At 40.8% G+C, this 19540-nt stretch overlaps 2 protein-coding genes across 2 annotated transcripts; both read right to left on the bottom strand.

Moving 5' to 3' along the window:
• Positions 1 to 807: 807 nt before the first annotated feature.
• On the bottom strand, positions 808 to 2310 carry LOC115143629 (P2Y purinoceptor 1-like). Its single transcript, XM_029684118.2, has one exon. The coding sequence runs from the start codon at positions 2154 to 2156 to the stop codon at positions 1110 to 1112; it is 1047 nt and encodes a 348-aa protein (XP_029539978.2). The 5' UTR covers positions 2157 to 2310; the 3' UTR covers positions 808 to 1109.
• A 4410-nt stretch (positions 2311 to 6720) lies between these two features.
• On the bottom strand, positions 6721 to 18687 carry LOC115143628 (CCN family member 5-like). The gene is made up of 5 exons (XM_029684117.2): positions 18529 to 18687; positions 15622 to 15841; positions 11569 to 11823; positions 8214 to 8473; positions 6721 to 7785 (listed from the first exon to the last, which is right to left on the bottom strand). The coding sequence occupies exons 1-5, from the start codon at positions 18583 to 18585 to the stop codon at positions 7498 to 7500; spliced, it is 1080 nt and encodes a 359-aa protein (XP_029539977.1). The 5' UTR covers positions 18586 to 18687; the 3' UTR covers positions 6721 to 7497.
• Between the last annotated feature and the right edge of the window lie 853 nt (positions 18688 to 19540).

Below are 19540 nucleotides of genomic sequence, written 5' to 3'. Positions count from 1 at the left end.
TACTCTATCAATAAAAGGTGTAGGTCATAGATTCAAAACATTGCATTGCAGATGTTTTTATTTAGACTTCTCTTGGCACCATTTTCTCATAACACAAACAGTCATCCGCTAGGACTTGCCCTAATGCCAACCCCAGCTCTCAGTGGTCTGTGAAGGTAACAGAAGGGAGTGAAATATCACTGCATGCTTGTGTTGCTGGAGAGTGAGATTTTTCACTAAGCCTGTTTTGTGCAAACATCCAACTTCTTGTACTCGAATGCTTCTTAATCAACTGTTCTTAAGTTAAATTAAAGTTATTTATGCAGAGTATAAACTGTTATGTGTTATCATTCTAGCCAGTCAAACAGTCTCCCTCTTTTTAAGTAATGTTGAGAGAAAGTGTTTCTGTTTTCCTATTTTTACTGCACTATTTGTCATTAGGTTCTATAATTTTTCCCAAAAGGCACCCTATTCCCTTTATGGTGTACTACTTTTGACCAGAGCCCTATTGGTCTTGGTCAGAAGGAGTGCACTATAAAGGGAATAGGGTTCCATTTGGGATGCATTTTGGGACGCATCCTTGTGTATGTCTGTCTGCTGAGTCTTCTAAATAAAGTGAGCCTCAAGTCCCCATTCTCTAACCTGCACCTAATACCCTACTGATAAGTCATATGCAATTAATAAACATGTATGACATCAATTTCCTGTGCATGTTGGTGTTGAGGGATTTTTGCCCTCAGTTCAAATCTTGTTTCCCCTGGGAAGCCAAGTAGATAGCATGATATACTACCATATTATCTCAAGGACAAGGTAAGATGGAAAAAGTCATTTGAGCTTGACACATTTGTATTGTTTATTGAAAACAGAGGAATACTTCAGTCATTGGTATGTAATAGGATGCTGGAATATCTGTCATTCTTATGTAATATCGGAAATGCATATTGAGAGTTTTTTTTTTCTTCAGTGATATAGCTCTACATATCACTGACTAAATGGCACAGCATATCACTATACACAAGTGCATTCGGCCACTCACAGGCTCTCACATAACACAATAAAATACTCTGAGAATGATGAATAAAGCATAGAGTACAGCTTATTTACATACAGGCCTTTGGTACAATATTGGTTTAAATAACTAGCTGGTCAAAGTTTTCTGGTTGAAATTCTTCTGTTGGTGGATCTGCCTTGCGGTAAATTATAGCACCAGTCCAATGAACAAGAGACATCCTGGCTCGTTTGCTGACATTATGAAAGCGCATGAGAAAATCATCATTTCCAATCAAGTAAATCAACGGATTGATTGCGCTATTCAGGCAAGCCAGGCCGCGGCTGATTTGATGAGCAACATAGATGTCATCGAAGCTTGAGTTGCAGGTGCCTTCCATTTTCAAAATCCTTATCTTCAAATTGAGATTTCTCAAAACATGGTAAGGGATAAAGCAAATTGAGAATAACACAGTCAAGATGATGACTAGTTTTAGACACCTCTGTTTCAATAAAGTATTGACGTTGGCTTTGGTGGCAAGGACCACTACTATATGTCCATAGCAAGCAAGAATGACGAGCAATGGTATAACGAATCCGGTAACAGTCCAGCCAATGCTATACGGTAGGTAATCCTTGATAAGGTGGTCCGCTGTTGAGTCATAGCACGCATCTGAGGAATTTGGCGCTGTCTTGTCAAAGAACATATCCGGAAGTATCTGAATAAAAACCAAAATCCAGACAAGAAAACTTATTGCCACCGAGTGGCGAGTGTTGATTCTTCCCATCACGTTCATTGGGTGCACAATACCAAGGTATCGATAAATACTGATGCATGTCAGGAACCCGATACTGCCGTAGAGATTCAAATTGAAACAGAATCTGGTGATCTTGCAGAATGTTTGTCCAAATATCCATTTACTGTTTAGCGCGTAATAGACAACCAAAAATGGTAATGTAAATAGGTATAGCAAGTCCGCTATTCCAAGGTTGAGAATAAATATGTTAATACTTCCAATTTTCTTCCAGCGTGTAAAAACAGTTTTTAACCCACAGAAGTTTGCAAATGTTCCGAAGACAAACACCAGCACGAACACAGCTGGTAAAAATCTGTGCGTAAAAGACAGGTTAATTTCTGCACATGTGGTAATGTTGAGAACGTACGCGTCGCGGTCATCTGACATTTTCATCTTCGTTCTTTTCAATCAGAGTGAAGTCAAGACACAAGCTATATTTCGTATTGCAGAAGAATATCAATCCATGACGCTCAGAAGTTAATGAGATCAAACTTGGACATGGACACACTTCGGAAATCGTAGCCGTACACAAACATGCTGCGCATGACGACCTAATGTGAAACTAAAAGTGTATACACCCATTTCCTTAGATATAAGGATTATTCCATTCGTTTACAGGAGGTAATGTGATACTGTATTCGAAAGGTAAATTAACATAGTTATAGTATCCTGCAATTATTACTGCAAGTCAAGATATGAGTAACAACCCACTGGGCACACACTGGTTGAGTCAGTATTGTTTCAATGGTCAACCTATTGTGATGTGATTTTTTTTTTTTAAGTAATCACCAGTAGATTACTGTTTTCATCTCATTTCAACCAGCGTTGTAAACATTGCAATTAGGGAAAACTTAAACTTAAGTACAATGACTTAACCTGACTAACAGGTTGTTACATTAACATAATCATCAGAACTATCTATACATTGGAATTGAGTCAAAAATTCCATGTAGAAATGTAACAAATATTTTTCATCCTTTGTACTGAGTGTACAAAACATTAAGAATGATATATACTGACCAGGTGAAAGCTATGAGCACTTATTGATGTCACGTGTTAAATCCACTTCAATCAGTTTAGATGAAGGGGAGGAGACACGTTAAAGAAGGATTTTTAAGCCTTGAGACAATTGAGACATAGATTGTGTATGTATGCCGTTTGGAGGGTGAATGGGCAAGACAAGATTTAAGTGCCTTTGGAAGGGGTATGGTAGTAGATGCCAGGCACACCGGTTTGTGTCAAGAACTGCAACGCTGCTGTGTTTTTCTCACTCCACAGTTTCCTGTGTGTATCAAGAATGGTCCACCACCCAAAGGACATCCAGACAACTTGACACAATTATGGGAAGCATTGGAGTCAACATGGGCCAGCATTCCTGTTGAACGCTTTTGATACCTTGTAGAGTTTATGCTCCGAGAAATTGAGGGCAAAAGGAGGGGGTGCAACTCAATATTAGGAAGTTTTGTGGAATTTCATATTTGAATAAACATAATTCATTTGACCTTGTTTCAATGTTGATAGTAAAAAAAAAAATGTTTTTATCAATGTCATTGTTTCAATGTCATGCCATCAACCTAAATAAAGAGGTATATTGAATTAAAATATGGAACCACAGTCCAACAACTCTTGCCTGAACAGTGACTCCTACTGATAATGATGTGGAATAATGCACTTCAGTAAGAACAAGCCTACCATACAGATGCCTACCTCTATGTAACCTGCTTAGCTTTGGAAACCCCCTGCAGCTAGTACAGCTGAGCTATCATGTAACCACACTTAGACATTGATGAGGATCTGTACAAAAACAATTTGTAGACTACCTGAATCACGTTGAATAGTTGACAGTAACTCCTCTAACTTTTCTCACACAAGTTGTATGCGAAAGTCAATTCGAAGTGGAGTTGTGTTTATGTAGGCCACATTTACATCTGATTTGCCCAAAGGACACCCTTATATCAAAGTGTGGCTATGTATCATTCATCCATGGTTGATTGGAGCTTTGGACATTTAGATGTCGTTATCATTAGCCCTATAAATAGGATGCCAAATTCATGATATTAATAATAAACTTTTACCTTTGGATATTTTCTTTTATATGAAGGATGGTTGGTTGATTTCAAATGTAACCTACAAGTTAATAATTCACATTAGATTCACGTCTCCATCTCAACCAAAAATCAAATAGGACTAAATCCAATCAAACTTAATTTGACGTGCATTTAAAGTTTTATTTGATTTAGTGCTGTTCTTTAACAGATTTTTGGTTGCGATAGAGACGTGAATCCAACATATCAGTCATTAATTTGCAGACAAACTGGATATTGAATGAACGCAAACAAATCAACACTTGAGGGAGATGTAATCTTCAGTTTGGATGGTATATACTGTATATATTATGAATAACACATATAAAAGACAATATCCAAAGGTAAAAGTTTATTGCTAATATCACAAATTTGGTATCCCATTTATAGGGCTAATGTTACTACTTCTAAACTTTCAAAGATCCTGTGTCGAGCCACAGATTTGGGGATGGGTACCAAAACATGTCTGCAGCATTGAAGGTCCCCAAGAACACAGTGGTGTGGCAGAATAATCAGAAATTGCTCAGTAACATAGATAATTAAGATGTCTTATCTGCATAATATGCTTATATGATTGAACTGTTGAACTCTTGTTATTAGAATGTATCCATTCGGACTCTGTTGTTGGCAGTTGCACTTCCTCCCTCAGATGGGCCTCAGTCACCTGGGGCCCAGAAATGGGAGAAGTCAGGCTTCTCTATCACATGTCCCTGTTGCTATACATAATATCAGAAAGAGAAGAGGACAGAAGGATACATTGTCTTCATATGTGGATATGTATCTTTACCTATTACAAACCATATAAAGGGATGGCGTGATTAATAGGGAACCAATTACTTGTCTCCACAATGTCTGTGCCCAGTCACTCCCTCCTTCGGCTTTGGGGGAGATACGTTCTGAGACAGGATGTGTGGGGTAGTGTCTGGAACCATTGTACATCATCTCTGATGTTGCACCTATCCTGGGATTGTGTATGACTTAGATGCTCACTCTCCTCTGTGAGCTCGTCTAGGCGTGTGGTCAAGGACATGGGTTTTACTTGAGATAGGGGTATCTGGAATTGACAATTGATTTATGCCATAGAATGAGTTGATGTTTATGTACTATGAAGTACCAGGGATGTGATCTGAGCCTTGGGCCAAACTCTGTACAATAAGAAGAGTCTTCATAGCAAATGCTATCTGACTGGGGGATACTCCTTTCTCAATTATCAAGTCTCACCTTGTGACCCATTCCACACATCTGTTGTTTGCTATGTAGACTAAGGGGGTGTATCTTTGCTATAAAAAGGTCTTTGTATCCTTTGTGTCGGGGCTCTCAACGAATCATCTGAGTGTGCCATCGCTATTGCAGAGCTCTCACTAATAAAGATTCAGTTTAAGTATAACTCTGACTTGTGTGATAAGTTTGTCTCTCCTCATTTGATAACACAGAAATTAACCACTACAGTGGCCTCCATCATTCTCAAATGGAAGAAGTTTTTAACCACCAAGAGGCTTCCTAGAACTGGCCGCCTGGCCAAATTTAGCAATCGGGGCAGAAGTGACTTGGTCAGGGAGGTGACCAAGTGTCACGTTCTGACCTTTATTTCCTTTGTTTTGTCGTTATTTAGTATGGTCAGGGAGTGAGCTGGGGTGGGCAGTCTATGTTTGTTTTTCTATGATTTTGGGATTTCTATGTTTCGGCCTAGCATGGTTCTCAATCAGAGGCAGGTGTCATTAGTTGTCTCTGATTGAGAATCATACTTAGGTAGCCTGGGTTTCACTGTTTGTTTGTGGGTGTTTGTTTCCATGTCTGTGTTTGTTCACCACACGGTACTGTTTCCGGTTTCGGTTATTCACGTCATGTCTTTAAAATAAACATCATGAACACTTACCACGCCGCATCTTGGTCCTCCAATCCTTCTCGCTTCTCCTCCTCAGACGAAGAGGAGGAGGAAAACCGTTACACCAAGAACCTGATGGTCACTCTTACAGAGCTCCAGAGTTTGTCTGTGGAGATGGGAGAACATTCCAGAAGGACAACCATCTCTGCAGCACTCCACCAAGCGTGGTGGTGGCAGCATCATGCTGTGGGGATGTTTTTAAGCGGCAGGGACTGGGAGACAGGATCGAGAGGAAGATGAATGGAACAAAGTACAGAGGGATCCTTGATGAAAACCTTCTCCAGACTTGAACCCGATCAAACATCGCTGGAGAGACCTGAAAATAGCTGTGCTGTGATGCTCCCCATCCAACCTGATAGAGATTGAGAGGATCCGTAGAGAAGAATGGGAGAAACTCCCCAAATACAGCTGTGCCAAGCTTGTAGCGTCATACCCAAGAAGACTTGGGCTGTAATCGCTGCCAAAGGTGCTTTAACAAAGTACTGAGTACTTACAGTACCAATCAAACGTTTGGAAACACTTACTCATATTTTATACAATGTAAAATAATACCGAAGACATCAAAACTATGACATAACACATTTGAAATCATGTAGTAACCAAAAAAGTGTTAAAAAATATATAGATTTTAGATTCTTCAAAGTAGCCACCCTTTGCCTTGATGACAGCTTTGCACACTCTATTCAGACCCCTTGGGCTCTGAATACTTTCCGAATGCATGAGCATAGGATGAAAAATATTTTTTACGTGGAATTTTCGACACAATTTGTTTACATAGTTCTGATGATTATGTTGAAATTAGACAGGTTAAGTCGTTGTATTTAAGTTTAAGTTTTACTCTAATTTTAATGTTTACAATGCTGGTTGAAATAAAAATGAAAATAGTACTGGTTGATTACTTTTTACTAATCCAAATGTATTTTCTACGTCACAATAGGTTGACAAATGACATTGAAACAATGTTGATTCAACCAGTGTGTTCCCAGTGTGAAAAGGCTATTAAGGTTTGAATGTGAGAATTTAAATATTTTAATGATTAACCATACCAATCTACAAGACAGTAATTCAGGTGTCTTTATCCTCATTGTAACATAGCATAATAACAATATTACTGAAAAAATGATTTGACTGATAACATAATACTTTCAGTTTATAGAAATTATGACTGACAGCTAAGCTTGCGCATGAAGGTCACTTGGAGTTGACACCAACCTATTTTTACTCAGAGTAACTTCCTACTGTACATTCAGTTCCATATTTACTTTGAGGTAACCGAAACGGCCGCTATAGGCCTCCACCTCCATCCACCACCATGCATCACTCAATCAACTAGTCACTCACCCTCTCTCTCTCTCCCTCTTTTTCTCTCTCTCGTTCTCTCACTCTCTCTCTCTCTCTCTCACACACACAGACACCTTTTCTAAGAATCTTGATGATGGAGGTATTCATTTAAATTAAACGGCCCTAATCAATATTCAAAATCAAATAGAGGATGAAATTCAATCAAACCTGCACTGCGGAAATTGTTAACACTGTTATTACACATATTCTAAGCAATGCAAAGCAGTTGACTATATTTACTGGGTTAAACTAATGGTGCTTTTTCAACAGCGCAGGAACCATGTGTTTTTTCCCACAGTGCAAGTTTGATTGAATCCTACCCTACTCTTCGATTCCTATTCGTATGTCATTGTCCAGTATCTTCACTGACAGGGCTTGCCTATCTCTGGCTTTGGGGCTATTTCACTCTCCACGGTCCTATACTCTAAAGCCAGGGAATGGCTCTCCTGTAGGCTGTGAATGGGGACTGGGGACAATTGTAGTGGTGGCAGGAGCAGGACTCAATCATCATCACCTGCTGGTGGATCATCCTGCCCTGGGGGCAGCGGAAGGCCATGTTGACAGTCCTGGTGTGGTAGGGGCTGCAGCAGCGGCCTTCCAGACACTGCAGGCCACAGAACCGGAACCTGTAGGCCCACGTGCTCAAACAGCCCTGGTGCTCCAGATGAATGGGCACGGGAGACCTGAAGCTACTATCGCAGGCACCAGTTCCCTGCAATACACATAACAGTGGACTTCAATTTAAAACATTGAATGATTTTAAATGATCTCTTACTTCAACTTTTAGTTGATCAACATGGACTTTGAAATATTAGGACATTTTGACAACTCTCCATACAATTCTTCATGATGCAGTTCTTCTGATGGCACACATTTATGGTCAATTTATGGTCAATGCTGTATCTAAGTAAAGGTACGATGTAAATTATATCAAGTAATTCATCCCATTTGCCAAAAAGTGAGGTACAACAATGAAAGCAAAACATTTCTAATGGCCAAACTGTCCACCCACCTCAAGTGGCAATCCATTCTACCTCAACTAACCTCGAAAACAAAATGGCCAGACAGCAGTAAGAGTATTTGCAAAGTGTTTGAGAGTGTTTGAGGTAAAGAAAGGCGGAGACCGCTGCTCCCACTCACCACATGCGACCTGCTGTGAGGCACGGCAGTGGCCTGGCATGGCCTGACTTGGCACAGTCTGGTTTGGGTCTGCAGGCGGCAGGCCCAGTTCTTGTTTGAGCTGCGGGTGGAGACACCTGGGCCACAGCTGCTGGAGCAGGGGCTCCAGTCTGTGCTCTGCTCAATGCAGTTGGAGTTCAGGCCCTGGCCCTGAGACTGAGCCCCACCACCATCACCACGAAACCCGTGACGCACCCTCTCCCTCTCTGGTGGTTTCTCCACTGGGTAGTGTTGAAAGACAAGGGCAATGTGATGTTGTTAGTCCATTTGTATACTCATTGGGTTTGTTATGTGAGGATATTGATATGGCTATGCTATTACACACAAAGGAAATGTTATGTGCATTTCTTGTCCATTAAATATGAATATTGTGGGTTTTAAATGCTTAAATATACGTGACTTCTGGATTCAATACATACTGCCTATTTGTATGATGTAACTACTCCTTGCACACACATGTCTTCAGTTGAAGCATCAACAGGTTAGCTACAAAAAAGGGTAACACTTTACTTGAAGAGGGTATCCGTACATAAGGCATTCATAAAACCTTTATGACACCATTCATAACATGTGTTAAGAACGTTGTTATTAAGAACGTTTTTTTTATGATACTGTAACATTCATAAAGCTGGTATTTCATGAAGGTATAATGAGTGCATCGATTAAAGGGTTACTCCAAAACAATAGTCTACCTGTTATTAATAGTATTAAAAAAATGATTCCATGATGTTATTTTGCCCTCTGAATTGACCTGTGTAAACACTGCCATGCAGGTTCAATTAAACTGCACCCTTTTGTCAAAAAGGCAATAGTTGAACAAATAAACTGCACACTGCTCTTGATAGTATCACTGGTCTTCGTCAAAGCTCTGACGAAGGCTGTGAGGCCGATACATAAAGCTTATTAAAGATCAGTGATACATCCAAATTCCTCTGTGTTGTGCCTTGAAGATGTTTTATCCTGGCAAACAAGCAGTAAATCGCACTGCAGCACCTAAGTTACTTCAAGACTTTAACGTCACACCAAATTGTTGCTACATATTTTCCACATTTTGACCAAGGGATCCAAGGGATTCTCTATTTTGTTACTGTGATGTGTAACTCAAAATTATCCATTTGTAGTTAAAGGAATTCTTTGGGACTTTGGCAATTATGCCATTTATCCACTTCCCCAGAGTCAGATGAATTTGTAGATACCATTTTTATGTGTCCAGTATGAAGGAAGTTCAAAGTAGTTTCAAGAGCCAATGCTAACTAGCATTAGCGCAATGACTGGCATGCTAGCAGATACCAATAGACTTCCAGTCATAGACTTCCAGCGCTAATGCTAGTTTGCATTGGATCGTGAAACTACCATACTGGACACTTCAACTTAAAAATGGTATCCATGAGTTAATCTCTCTGGGGAAGTAGATAAAAGGCATCATTGCCAGAATCCCAAAGTATCCCTTTAAGTATTTAAAAGACAAGAAAATGAAAGAAAAATACATCTTTATTTTGGGACCACTTTATTTTAAATGTCTCCTGCAGATTAACTGTAGATGCAAAAAAACATTACACTTTGACAACCTGTAAAGTTAAAAAAAAATATTGTTCTTGTAAACAAAATGGACAGACAATGGAAAGTTCAGCTTGATTGCCAACTTTAGCTTTCCTTTCAAAATGTTTGCACAAGGTAGTTACAGTATGCAGTTGGGAGGCGTTGTGGAATTTGTCCATGCGAGGCGAGCAGGGTTGAAGAAGAGTTGCTTGCAAGGGTGTGAGGCATTCCCGTGTGAGGCATTCAAAATGTTATGCCTCGACTTAACCCTCAAGGTTGTTGTGTCCTAATTTAAAATTTAATTTAATTTAATTGTTGTGTCCTAATTTAACCAAATCATGATTTATAGGACACCACAATGTCAAGGGAATGTCGCAATTGTCACGAGTGAATGAGCCCAGCATCTTGGAAATTGATTGCACATATTGGCAACCCAATCTCACATTGTAAGACATTTCGCGTCTTTAGGACAAATTTCATATATACAGTGCCTTCGGAAAGTATTCAGACCCCTTGACTTTTTACACATTTTGTTACGTTACAGTTTTGTTCTGAAATTGATCAAATCCTTTTTTCCCTCATCAACACACAATATCCCATTATGACAAAGCAAAAACAGGTTTTTAGACATTTTTGCTAATTTAGAAAAAAAAAAAAAAATAATGAAATATCACATTTACATAAGTATTCAGACCCTTTACTCTGTACTTTGTCAAAGTACCTTTGGCAGCGATTACAGCCTCGAGCCTTCTTGGGTAGAGAGTTACAAGCCTGGCACTCCTGTATTTGGGGAGTTTTCTCATTCTTCTCTGTAGATCCTCTCAAGCTCCGTCAGGTTGGATGGGGAGCATTGCTGCACAGCTATTTTCAGGTCTCTCCAGAGATATTAGATCGGGTTCAAGTCAGGGCTCTGCCTGGGACACTCAAGGACATTCAGAGACTTGTCCCGAAACCACTCCTGCATTGTCTTGGCTGTGTGCTAAGTCCCGTTGTCCTGTTGGAAAGGGAACCTTCACCCCAGTCTGAGGTCCTGAGCGCTCTGTATATTGCTCCATTCATCTTTCACTCAATCCTGACTAGTCTCTCAGTCCCTCCTGCTGAAAAACATCTCACAGCATGATGCTGCCACCACCATGCTTCACCGTAAGGATGGTGCCAGGTGTACACCTGGGGTGAAGCTTGGCATTCAGGCCAAAGAGTTCCATCTTAGTTTCATCAGACCAGAGAATCTTGTTTCTCATGGTCTGATAGTCTTTTAGGTGCCTTTTGGCAAAATACAACCAGGCTGTCATGCTTTTTACTGAGGATTGGCTTCCATCTGGCCCCTCTACCATAAAGGCCTGATTGGTGGAGTGCTGCAGAGATGGTTGTCCTTCTGGAAGGTTCTCCCATCTCCACAGAGGAACTCTAGAGCTCTGTCAGAGTGGCCATTGGGTTCTTGGTCACCTCCCTGACCAAAAAGTGCTTCAACAATGTACTGAGTAAAGGGTCTGAATACTTATGTAAATGTGATATTTCCGGGGGATGTTTTTTGTTTGTTTTTGCTTTGTCATTATGGGGAATTGTGATTAAACTGATGAGGGGAAAAAAAGTCAAGGGGTCTGAATACTTTCCAAATTATATTATTTTTAGTCTTTTTTTTTACTATTTCTCCATTTCATATGTTTATTTTATTCACTTTGAGATTATTCTTGTAAAATGAAAAATAAATAAATAATTACTATTAATCATTCCTAATCAGTAATTTTTTCATATTTTTGCCTATCGAGTACTGTACCTGCAGCCATAGTGTCTGGGTAAATGTTGTTGTCCAGGCTTTCACAGACCCACTCCCTGCAGCACCTCCCAGGCTGGCGCACTAGCTGAGGGTTGGGGCAGTTGGCTGCGGCAGGAACCTGTAGGTCATCGCTGCACAGTGGCACACAGGTCACCCCGCCACCCAGGCAGTGGCACAGCTGTGCACACGACTGCTGGAATGTCTGGCCCTCCTCGAAGCGCATGCCGTTCAGTTCACATCCCAGCATGTTCTGGCCTGGTCACAGAGAGAGGAATAGATGGGGAGACAGATGGGGAAGTGAGAGAGTGAACTTTTTAAAAGTAAACTCAAAAAAAGAAACGTCCTCTCACTGTCTTGTCTCTCTGTAGCGCTGTCTTAGGTATCTCACAGTACGGACATTACATTACATCTGCAGTCCTCATGCCTCCTTGCAGCATGCCTAAGGCACGTTCACGCAGATGAGCAGGGACCCTGGTCATATTTCTTTTGATGTTTTTCAGAGTGAGTAGAAAGGCCTCTTTAGTGTCCTAAGTTTTCATAACTGTGACCTTAATTGCCTACCGTCTGAAAGCTGTTAGTGTCTCTAACGACCGTTCCACAGGTGCATGTTCATTCATTGTTTCTGGTTCATTGAACAAGCATGGGAAACAGTGTTTAAACCCTTAACAATGAAGATCTGTGAAGTTATTTGGATTTTTACAAATGATCTTAGAAAGACAGGGTCCTGAAAAAGGGATGTTTCTTTTTTTGCTGAGTTTTAGGTGAAGCGGATCAAAACAAAATCTAATCACATCACATTGCATTACTCGCAATGCGCCGAATACAACAGGTTTAGACCTTACAGTGAAATGCTTACGTACAAGCCCCTAACCAACAATGCAGTTTAAAAAATATGAATAAGAATAAGAAATAAAAGTAACAAGTACTGAAAGATCAGCAGTAAAATAACAATAGCGAGACTATATACAAGGGATACCGGCACCGAGACAATGTGCGGGGCAACCAGTTATTCGATGTTATTGAGGTAATATGTACTTATAGGTAGAGTTATTAAAGTGATTATACATAGATAATAACAGAGAGTAGCAGTGGCGTAAAATGGGGGGGAATGCAAATAGTCTGGGTAGCCATTTGATTAGATGTTCAGGAGTCTTATGGCTTGGGGCAGAAGCTGTTTAGAAGCTTCTTGGACCTAGACTTGGCGCCCCGGTACCGCTTGCCGTGCGGTAGCAGAGAGAACAGTCTATGACTAGGGTGGCTGGAGAATATGACAATTTATTTGGGCCTTCCTCTGACACCGCCTGGTATAGAGGTCATGGATGGAAGGAAGCTTGTCCCCAGTGATGTATTGGGCGGTACGCACTACCCTCTGTAGTGCCATGCGGTCAGAGGCCGAGCAGTTGCCATATCAGGCAGTGATGCAACCCGTCAGGATGCTCTTGATGGTGCAGCTGTAGAACCTTTTGAGGACCTGAGTACCCATGCCAAATTTTTCAGTCTCCTGAGGAGACTAGGTATAGGTTTTATTGTGCCCTCTTCACAACTGTCTTGGTGTGCTTGGACCATGTTAGTTTGTTGGTGATGTGGACACTAAGGAACTTAAAGCTCTCAATCTTCTCCACTACAGCCCCGTCGATGAGAACGGGGGCGTGCTCGGTCCTCCTTTTCCTGTAGACTACAATCATCTCCTTTGTCTTGGTCACGATGAGGGAGAGGTTGCTGTCCTGGCACCACACGGCCAGGTCTCTGACCTACTCCATATAGGCTGTCTTGTCGTTGTCGGTGATCAGGCCTACCACTGTTGTGTCATCGGCAAACTTAATGATGGTGTTGGAGTCATGCCTGGCCGTGCAGTCATGAGTAAACAGGGAGTACAGGAGGGGACTGAGCATGCACCCCTGAGGAGCCCCCGTGTTGAGGATCAGCATGGCGGATGTGTTGTTATCTAGCCTTACCACCTGGGGGTGACCCGTCAGGAAGTCCAGGATCCAGTTGCAGAGGGAGGTGTTTAGTCCCAGGGTCCTTAGCTTATTGATGAGCTTTGAGGGCACTATGGTGTTGAACGCTGAGATGTAGTCAATGAATAGCATTCTCACATAGGTGTTCCTCTTGTCCATGCGGGAAAGGGCAGTGTGGAGTGCAATAGAGATAGCATCATCTGTGGATCTGTTCTGCTTCAATTTTTGCTTGTGACAACGTACGGTGGGAAGAAATTTATGTGAACCCTTTGGAATTACCTGGATTTCTGCATGAATAGGTCATCAAATTTGATCTGATCTTCATCTAAGTCACAACAATAGACAAATATAGTGTCCTTAAACTAATAACACACACATTATTGTATTTTTCTTGTCTATTTTGAATACATAATTTAAATATTCACAGTGTAGGTTGGAAAAAGTATGTGAACCCCTAGGCTAATGACCTCTCCAAAAGCTAATTGGACTCAGGAGTCAGCTAACCTGGAGTCCAATCAATGAGACGAAATTGGAGATGTTGGTTAGAGCTCCCTTGCCCTATAAAAAACACTCACAAAATTTGAGTTTGCTATTCACAAGAAGCATTGCCTTATGTGAACCATGCCTCGAACAAAAGAGATTTCAGAAGAACTAAGATTAAGACTTGTTGACTTGCATAAAGCTGGAAAGGGTTACACAAGTATCTCTAAAGGCGTTGATGTTCATCAGTCCAATGTAAGACAAATTATCTATAAATGGAGAAAGTTCAGCACTGTTGATACTCTCCCTAGGAGTAGCCATCCTGCAAAGATGACTGCAAGAGCACAGCGCAGAATGCTCAATGACGTTAAGAAGACTCCTAGAGTGTCAACTAAAGAATTACAGAAATCTCTGGAACATGCTAACATCTCTGTTGACAAGTCTACGATACGTAAAACACTAAACAAGAATGGTATTCACGTTTCAGTCAGAGTCCTGATTTCAAACCGATTGTGATGCTGTGGCATGACCTCAAGAGAGCAGTTCCCACCAGACATCCCGAGAATATTGCTGAACTGAAACGTTTTTGTAAAGAAGAATGGTCCAAAATTCTTCCTGACTATTGTGCAGGTCTGATCCGCAACTCCAGAAAACGTTTGGTTGAGGTTATTGCTGCCAATGGAGGCTCAACAAGTTATTAACTCCAAGGGTTCACATACTTTTCCCACCCTGCACTGTGAATGTTTACACAGTGTGTTCAATTTAGACATGAAAACGTATAATTGTTTGTGTGTTATTAATTTAATCACACTATGTTTGCCTGTTCTTGTGACCTGGATGAAGCTCAGATCAAATGTTATGACCAATTTATGCAGAAATCCGGGTATTTCCAAAGGGTCCACATACTTTTCCTTGCCACTGTATGTTGTGTCAAATCTAGGGAGAAGACATGTGTACTAAAATAACAATTGAGTCATTTAGCAGACACTTATCCAGAGTGCATATATTTTTTAACTTTTTGAACACTTCTAATGGCTGCCTTTAACATCAATGTCGCAATACTTGTTGTATCCAACTGGATATTGTGGGATTATTACCCATGGCTGCCATTCCCAATCCTAAATAACTTAAGTTCTTGGCTATTTTCCTATTATTTATGGCCATGAAATAGAACATTCAACATTCATCTTAGTCCAAGATTTGCTGTGCATGAAAACTGGGATACACTCTTACATCTCACTCCATTTGAGTTCTTATTATCATTACCATGATCACATAATGGAAATGTTTTGAGGCTTTGTACAGTATTTGTACCCTGCAAAGTAGTCGCCTGGTCCCAGATCTGTTTGCGCTGTCTTGCCAACTGTCTTGTAGTTGGATCTTACAGTTGGCAAGATACCACAAACAGATATATCTTACAGTTGGCAAGATACCACAAACAGATATATCTTACAGTTGGCAAGATACCACAAACAGATATATCTTACAGTTGGCAAGATACCACAAACAGATATATCTTACAGTTGGCAAGATACCACAAACAGATATATCTTACAGTTGGCAAGACAGCACAAACAGACCTGGGACCGGTTTAACAGGGTAGCGCTGTACTCACTGACACACTCTCCAGGACCACCGGGGTAGCTGGCGCTGTAGTCACACTGCAGGCCCTGCTGGCTGTCACACACAAACCTCTCCGTGCAGTCTTCGCCCTCCTGTCTGGCGCACACCTGGCAGCAGCGGCACCCATCCAGCACCGTGGACACCCCCAGAGGGCAGCGTGGTGCGGGCCAGGGGCAGTTGTGACACGGGCCCCCGCATAGCTGGCAGCACACCTAACACATGTGGGTTGACAGTAGGACGATTAACTGCAGTAGCGTTTGTGGATCAAATGTGTGTGAGACTGCAGTTTTCACCGGTAGCCTTTTGTTGACTGTAGGGGTTAAGGCTTTTTTGTCTATGACTGTACTATAAATGTTACTGTACTTTGTGTTTATTTGTTTGTGTAACCTGTAGGGTTCAAATCCTTACAGCTTCCTCAAATCCTTACAGCTTCCTCAAATCCTTACTGGAGGTATTCCGGAATCAGCAGGGAATAAGCTGCAAGGGAATCGTCTAACCTGGAATTTTTTAACCATGAACATCATACAGGATGTATTGCACACATATAACGCACAAAAACCGTATGCCGGTCATTCATAGCATCACTTAAATGTATGTCGAATCTTGATTTTTTTCACTGCAGGAAATGCAGATAAGCTTTGTGATTTAAATACATTCACTGAAACCCAGCACTATTAACAGTATTGCACTTTGTTCATGTAGCCTAATTTTGTTCAGCTAATAGCCTAACCACCAATCAAGCAAAACTATGAACTAAACATTCACATCCTGTTGATGCAGGATTATTTTGCTGTTACAATTCTGGTAAAATACTGCCCTCTTGCAGTGCAAACGCATTGCACTCTTTTTGTTTTTAAAGCCCTCCTCTGCATAAACCTCCGCCTTACCTTACCTTATTGTTGGCTAATCGACGTACAAGATACTAGACCCGGTCTCAGGGATGGCTAACTCTGGAAATCCCTTCAATCTCCACTGAGTTATGTAAATCTGCTTTTAAGTGTTTTTCCAGCGCTCTCTAAACTTAGTTGAATTGGTGTCTCTAGGGCAATTCTAAAGGCTGATTGAGGACCTTTTTACAGAAAAATGTGTTTATTTTCTATGATTGTGTTTTACTTTTAGTGTATTGATGTGAATATTGATGTATATATTGGTGTATAATTGATGTTTATCAGTGGCGTTCGGTGCCGTTTAAGATGAGGGAGAACACTTGTTTTTTTATGAGCATGGCCTTAATTCTATTACAGCATATTGGATGACTGTCATTCATATTCCATTCACCCAGCTCAATGTAACATGGACAGGTTTAGGCTACAAATGTACATGATACTTTACCCATCATGAGGTTGCTACAACTTAGCCTACGAATGAAAGTTTTTTGTAATCAAGGTGACAGACAGTGACACATTCAATACCACCTTGTACACTCTTGCCTGCATCTAATTTAGCTGGGGTGTAATCATTAGTCCAACAGTTGCAAACAAGAGTTTCGATTGGACAAATTCAAGTATGTTTATCCCCTTTTCTTTCTATTTGCTTCCGTTTAAGAAACATTTTTCAACTGAATTGGTGGAATAAATACACCCTGGTCACCCACAAATACAGTTCACTTTCATAGCAGCACACATAAAAACAGCATGATCACTTTGTTCATTGTATAATTCCTTCTCACATTTACGCGCTGTCTCTCACCTTTTCCATTCGCTTGTGGACTTCAGTGTACAACACAACAGCTGTCTGTGACCAGGCGAAGAAACCTTTCCAAGCCAAACATTCATACCATAACCGCTAACCACTCCACACAGCCTACATCATTGTCACCATATTAGCTAACGTCATAGTCAACATAGCTACTAGAACTAAGGCATTAGTAAACCCGCTTCAATCATGCAGTACAGTGTATAGTCAGCAAGCAGTTTAGCAGTTACACCTTAGGGCCCTGGTGGCAATAAATTAATAAAACCAAAAGCTTACCTCGACTTGGAAGAGTTTCAACGTTGAATAGCCATAGCCAGCTAGATAACATAGCATACCTTTCTGTTGGAGCCGGATGTTTGAGTAGGCTAAATTAGCTAGCTGCATTCAGTAGTTAAGTAAGTGAAAGTGAAAAAAATATAACATAATATAGCTATCTTTCTCTCTCTCTCTCTCTCTCTCTTGCTTCTGTCGTTCTCTCTCTTTGAGTCAACTACTCACCACAATTTATGCACTGCAGTGCAACTAGCTGTAGCTTATGCTTTCAGTGCTAAATTCATTATCTGATCATTTGTTTGGGTAGACAACATGTCAGTTCATGCTGCAAGAGCTCTGATAGTTTGGAGGATGTCCTCTGGAAGTTTTCATAATTACTGTGCAAGTCTAAGGTATGGGGTGAGCACCATGTGCCTCCTCGGTTTTGTATTGAAGTCAATGTACCCAGAGGAGGACAGAAACTAGCTGTACCCCGGCAACACCATGGTGCTACCCCAGAGAGTGCTGTTGAGGCTACTGTAGAGCTTAATTGAAAAACTGTGTGTTGTAATAAATTATTTGGTGACGTGAATATATTTAGTATAGTTTTATCTAAAAAGGATAACTTTTTCATTGTTTCACTATTTTTCTTTTACTGAAATTCACTGAGGAGAATGGTCCTCCCCTTCTTCCTCTGAGGAGCCTCCACTGATAGTGTATATGGATGTTTTTTATTTGTATTGATAACGTTTAGCATCAGTTTGTGAACTACCATATTCACTTACCAAAAACAAGTGCATACACTATGCTGCAAACAAGTTCATCATCCCATGACATCCCTCAAACATTAAATTCCATTTCTTCCCCAAAATATCACAAGCTTACTTTGACAAATAAAAGATGTTTGACAACTTGAATTCTTAAGGAAATTCTTGAGCTTGTCAACCCTCACCTGAGTGATGACACACAACAGCAGGGAACCAAGGAGCGTAGCATCTCTTCGGTCCATCTTCAGGGGTTAGCCAGTTCTCTCTCGCTCTCTCTTGTCACTTTATCTCCTCAAGAAAGCCGCGGTGCCATTAATGCTGTGTGTTAGCAAACTGCCTGCCTCTGTCCATTCATTTATAAAGTCTGCCTTCTGATGTCACAGACGGTGGACTGCAATGTAAATAGTTACTGGACAGGAATCAAAAATAGTTGTAATTCCACATTCCTGCTACCCATTTCCTTAGTCTCACGCTCTCTCTCTCTTTCTCTCCAAGCCAAGCACTTTTTCCAAAGACTTTCATGGCTTTTGGGGGCAGTTTAGACTGAAGTCCATACACTGTGTATTGACGTGGTGAATTGTGCTTGTGATTGGTCGTGGCTGAGTTAAATTGTCTGTATTTCTTACCGGGATGATGTTCCTGCTTTGACCTGGTGTTTTGTTGGCACTGTGTAATAGACAGAGGTTCACCAAGGTAACTTCTACTGTATGCCCAACCTTTGGTTAGAGTGACTTTTAGTCTCTTGTGACAGACTTTAACATTTAAATATTAGACAGCGAGATTCTGTTCTGGGTGCCGAGTTTAAGCGACTCTCAACCACTACAAGTACAGCTGAAGTTTGCAAGCATTTCGCTACACTCGCAATAACATCTGCTAACCATGTGTATGTGACCAATAAAATTTGATTTGATTGGAGCTATTTTCACTGTGATGAAACTTGTGGTTGTTCTACAGGCGAATAAAAGTCACTTTAAATTGGTGTGTCATTGCATTTGAATTAAGGCCACAGCTTAGCCCTCAGAAGCCTGTAGATATGTGTCAATAATTAGCACACGCTTGCCTATGTCTATGTATTGCATGTGAAAAATCAGCTATTGTTGTCTCAATGCACCACAGCGTAAAGGCAGGGCAGGTCATAATGAAACATATTTTCAATAAGGAATCAAATGGATTTGACAGATTTGTCTTGGCATACAG

This window comes from Oncorhynchus nerka, linkage group LG15 (genome assembly GCF_034236695.1).
Source record: "Oncorhynchus nerka isolate Pitt River linkage group LG15, Oner_Uvic_2.0, whole genome shotgun sequence".
In the NCBI taxonomy this organism is placed as follows: domain Eukaryota; kingdom Metazoa; phylum Chordata; class Actinopteri; order Salmoniformes; family Salmonidae; genus Oncorhynchus; species Oncorhynchus nerka.
The sequence above is the reverse complement of the archived record's forward strand: the minus strand, read 5'-3'. Positions and strand labels throughout refer to the sequence as shown.

Bases quoted from the DNA above. Each gene is read 5' to 3' on its own strand.
- LOC115143629 (XM_029684118.2), bottom strand. From the start codon at position 2,156: ATGAAAATGTCAGATGACCGCGACGCGTACGTTCTCAACATTACCACA.
- LOC115143628 (XM_029684117.2), bottom strand. From the start codon at position 18,585: ATGGACCGAAGAGATGCTACGCTCCTTGGTTCCCTGCTGTTGTGTGTC. The intron at 11,824-15,621 runs GTGAGTACAGCG...CTCTGTGACCAG, and splicing joins TGGTCCTGGAGAGTGTGTCA to GCCAGAACATGCTGGGATGT. The intron at 8,474-11,568 runs GTACAGTACTCG...AACACTACCCAG, and splicing joins CCCAGACACTATGGCTGCAG to TGGAGAAACCACCAGAGAGG.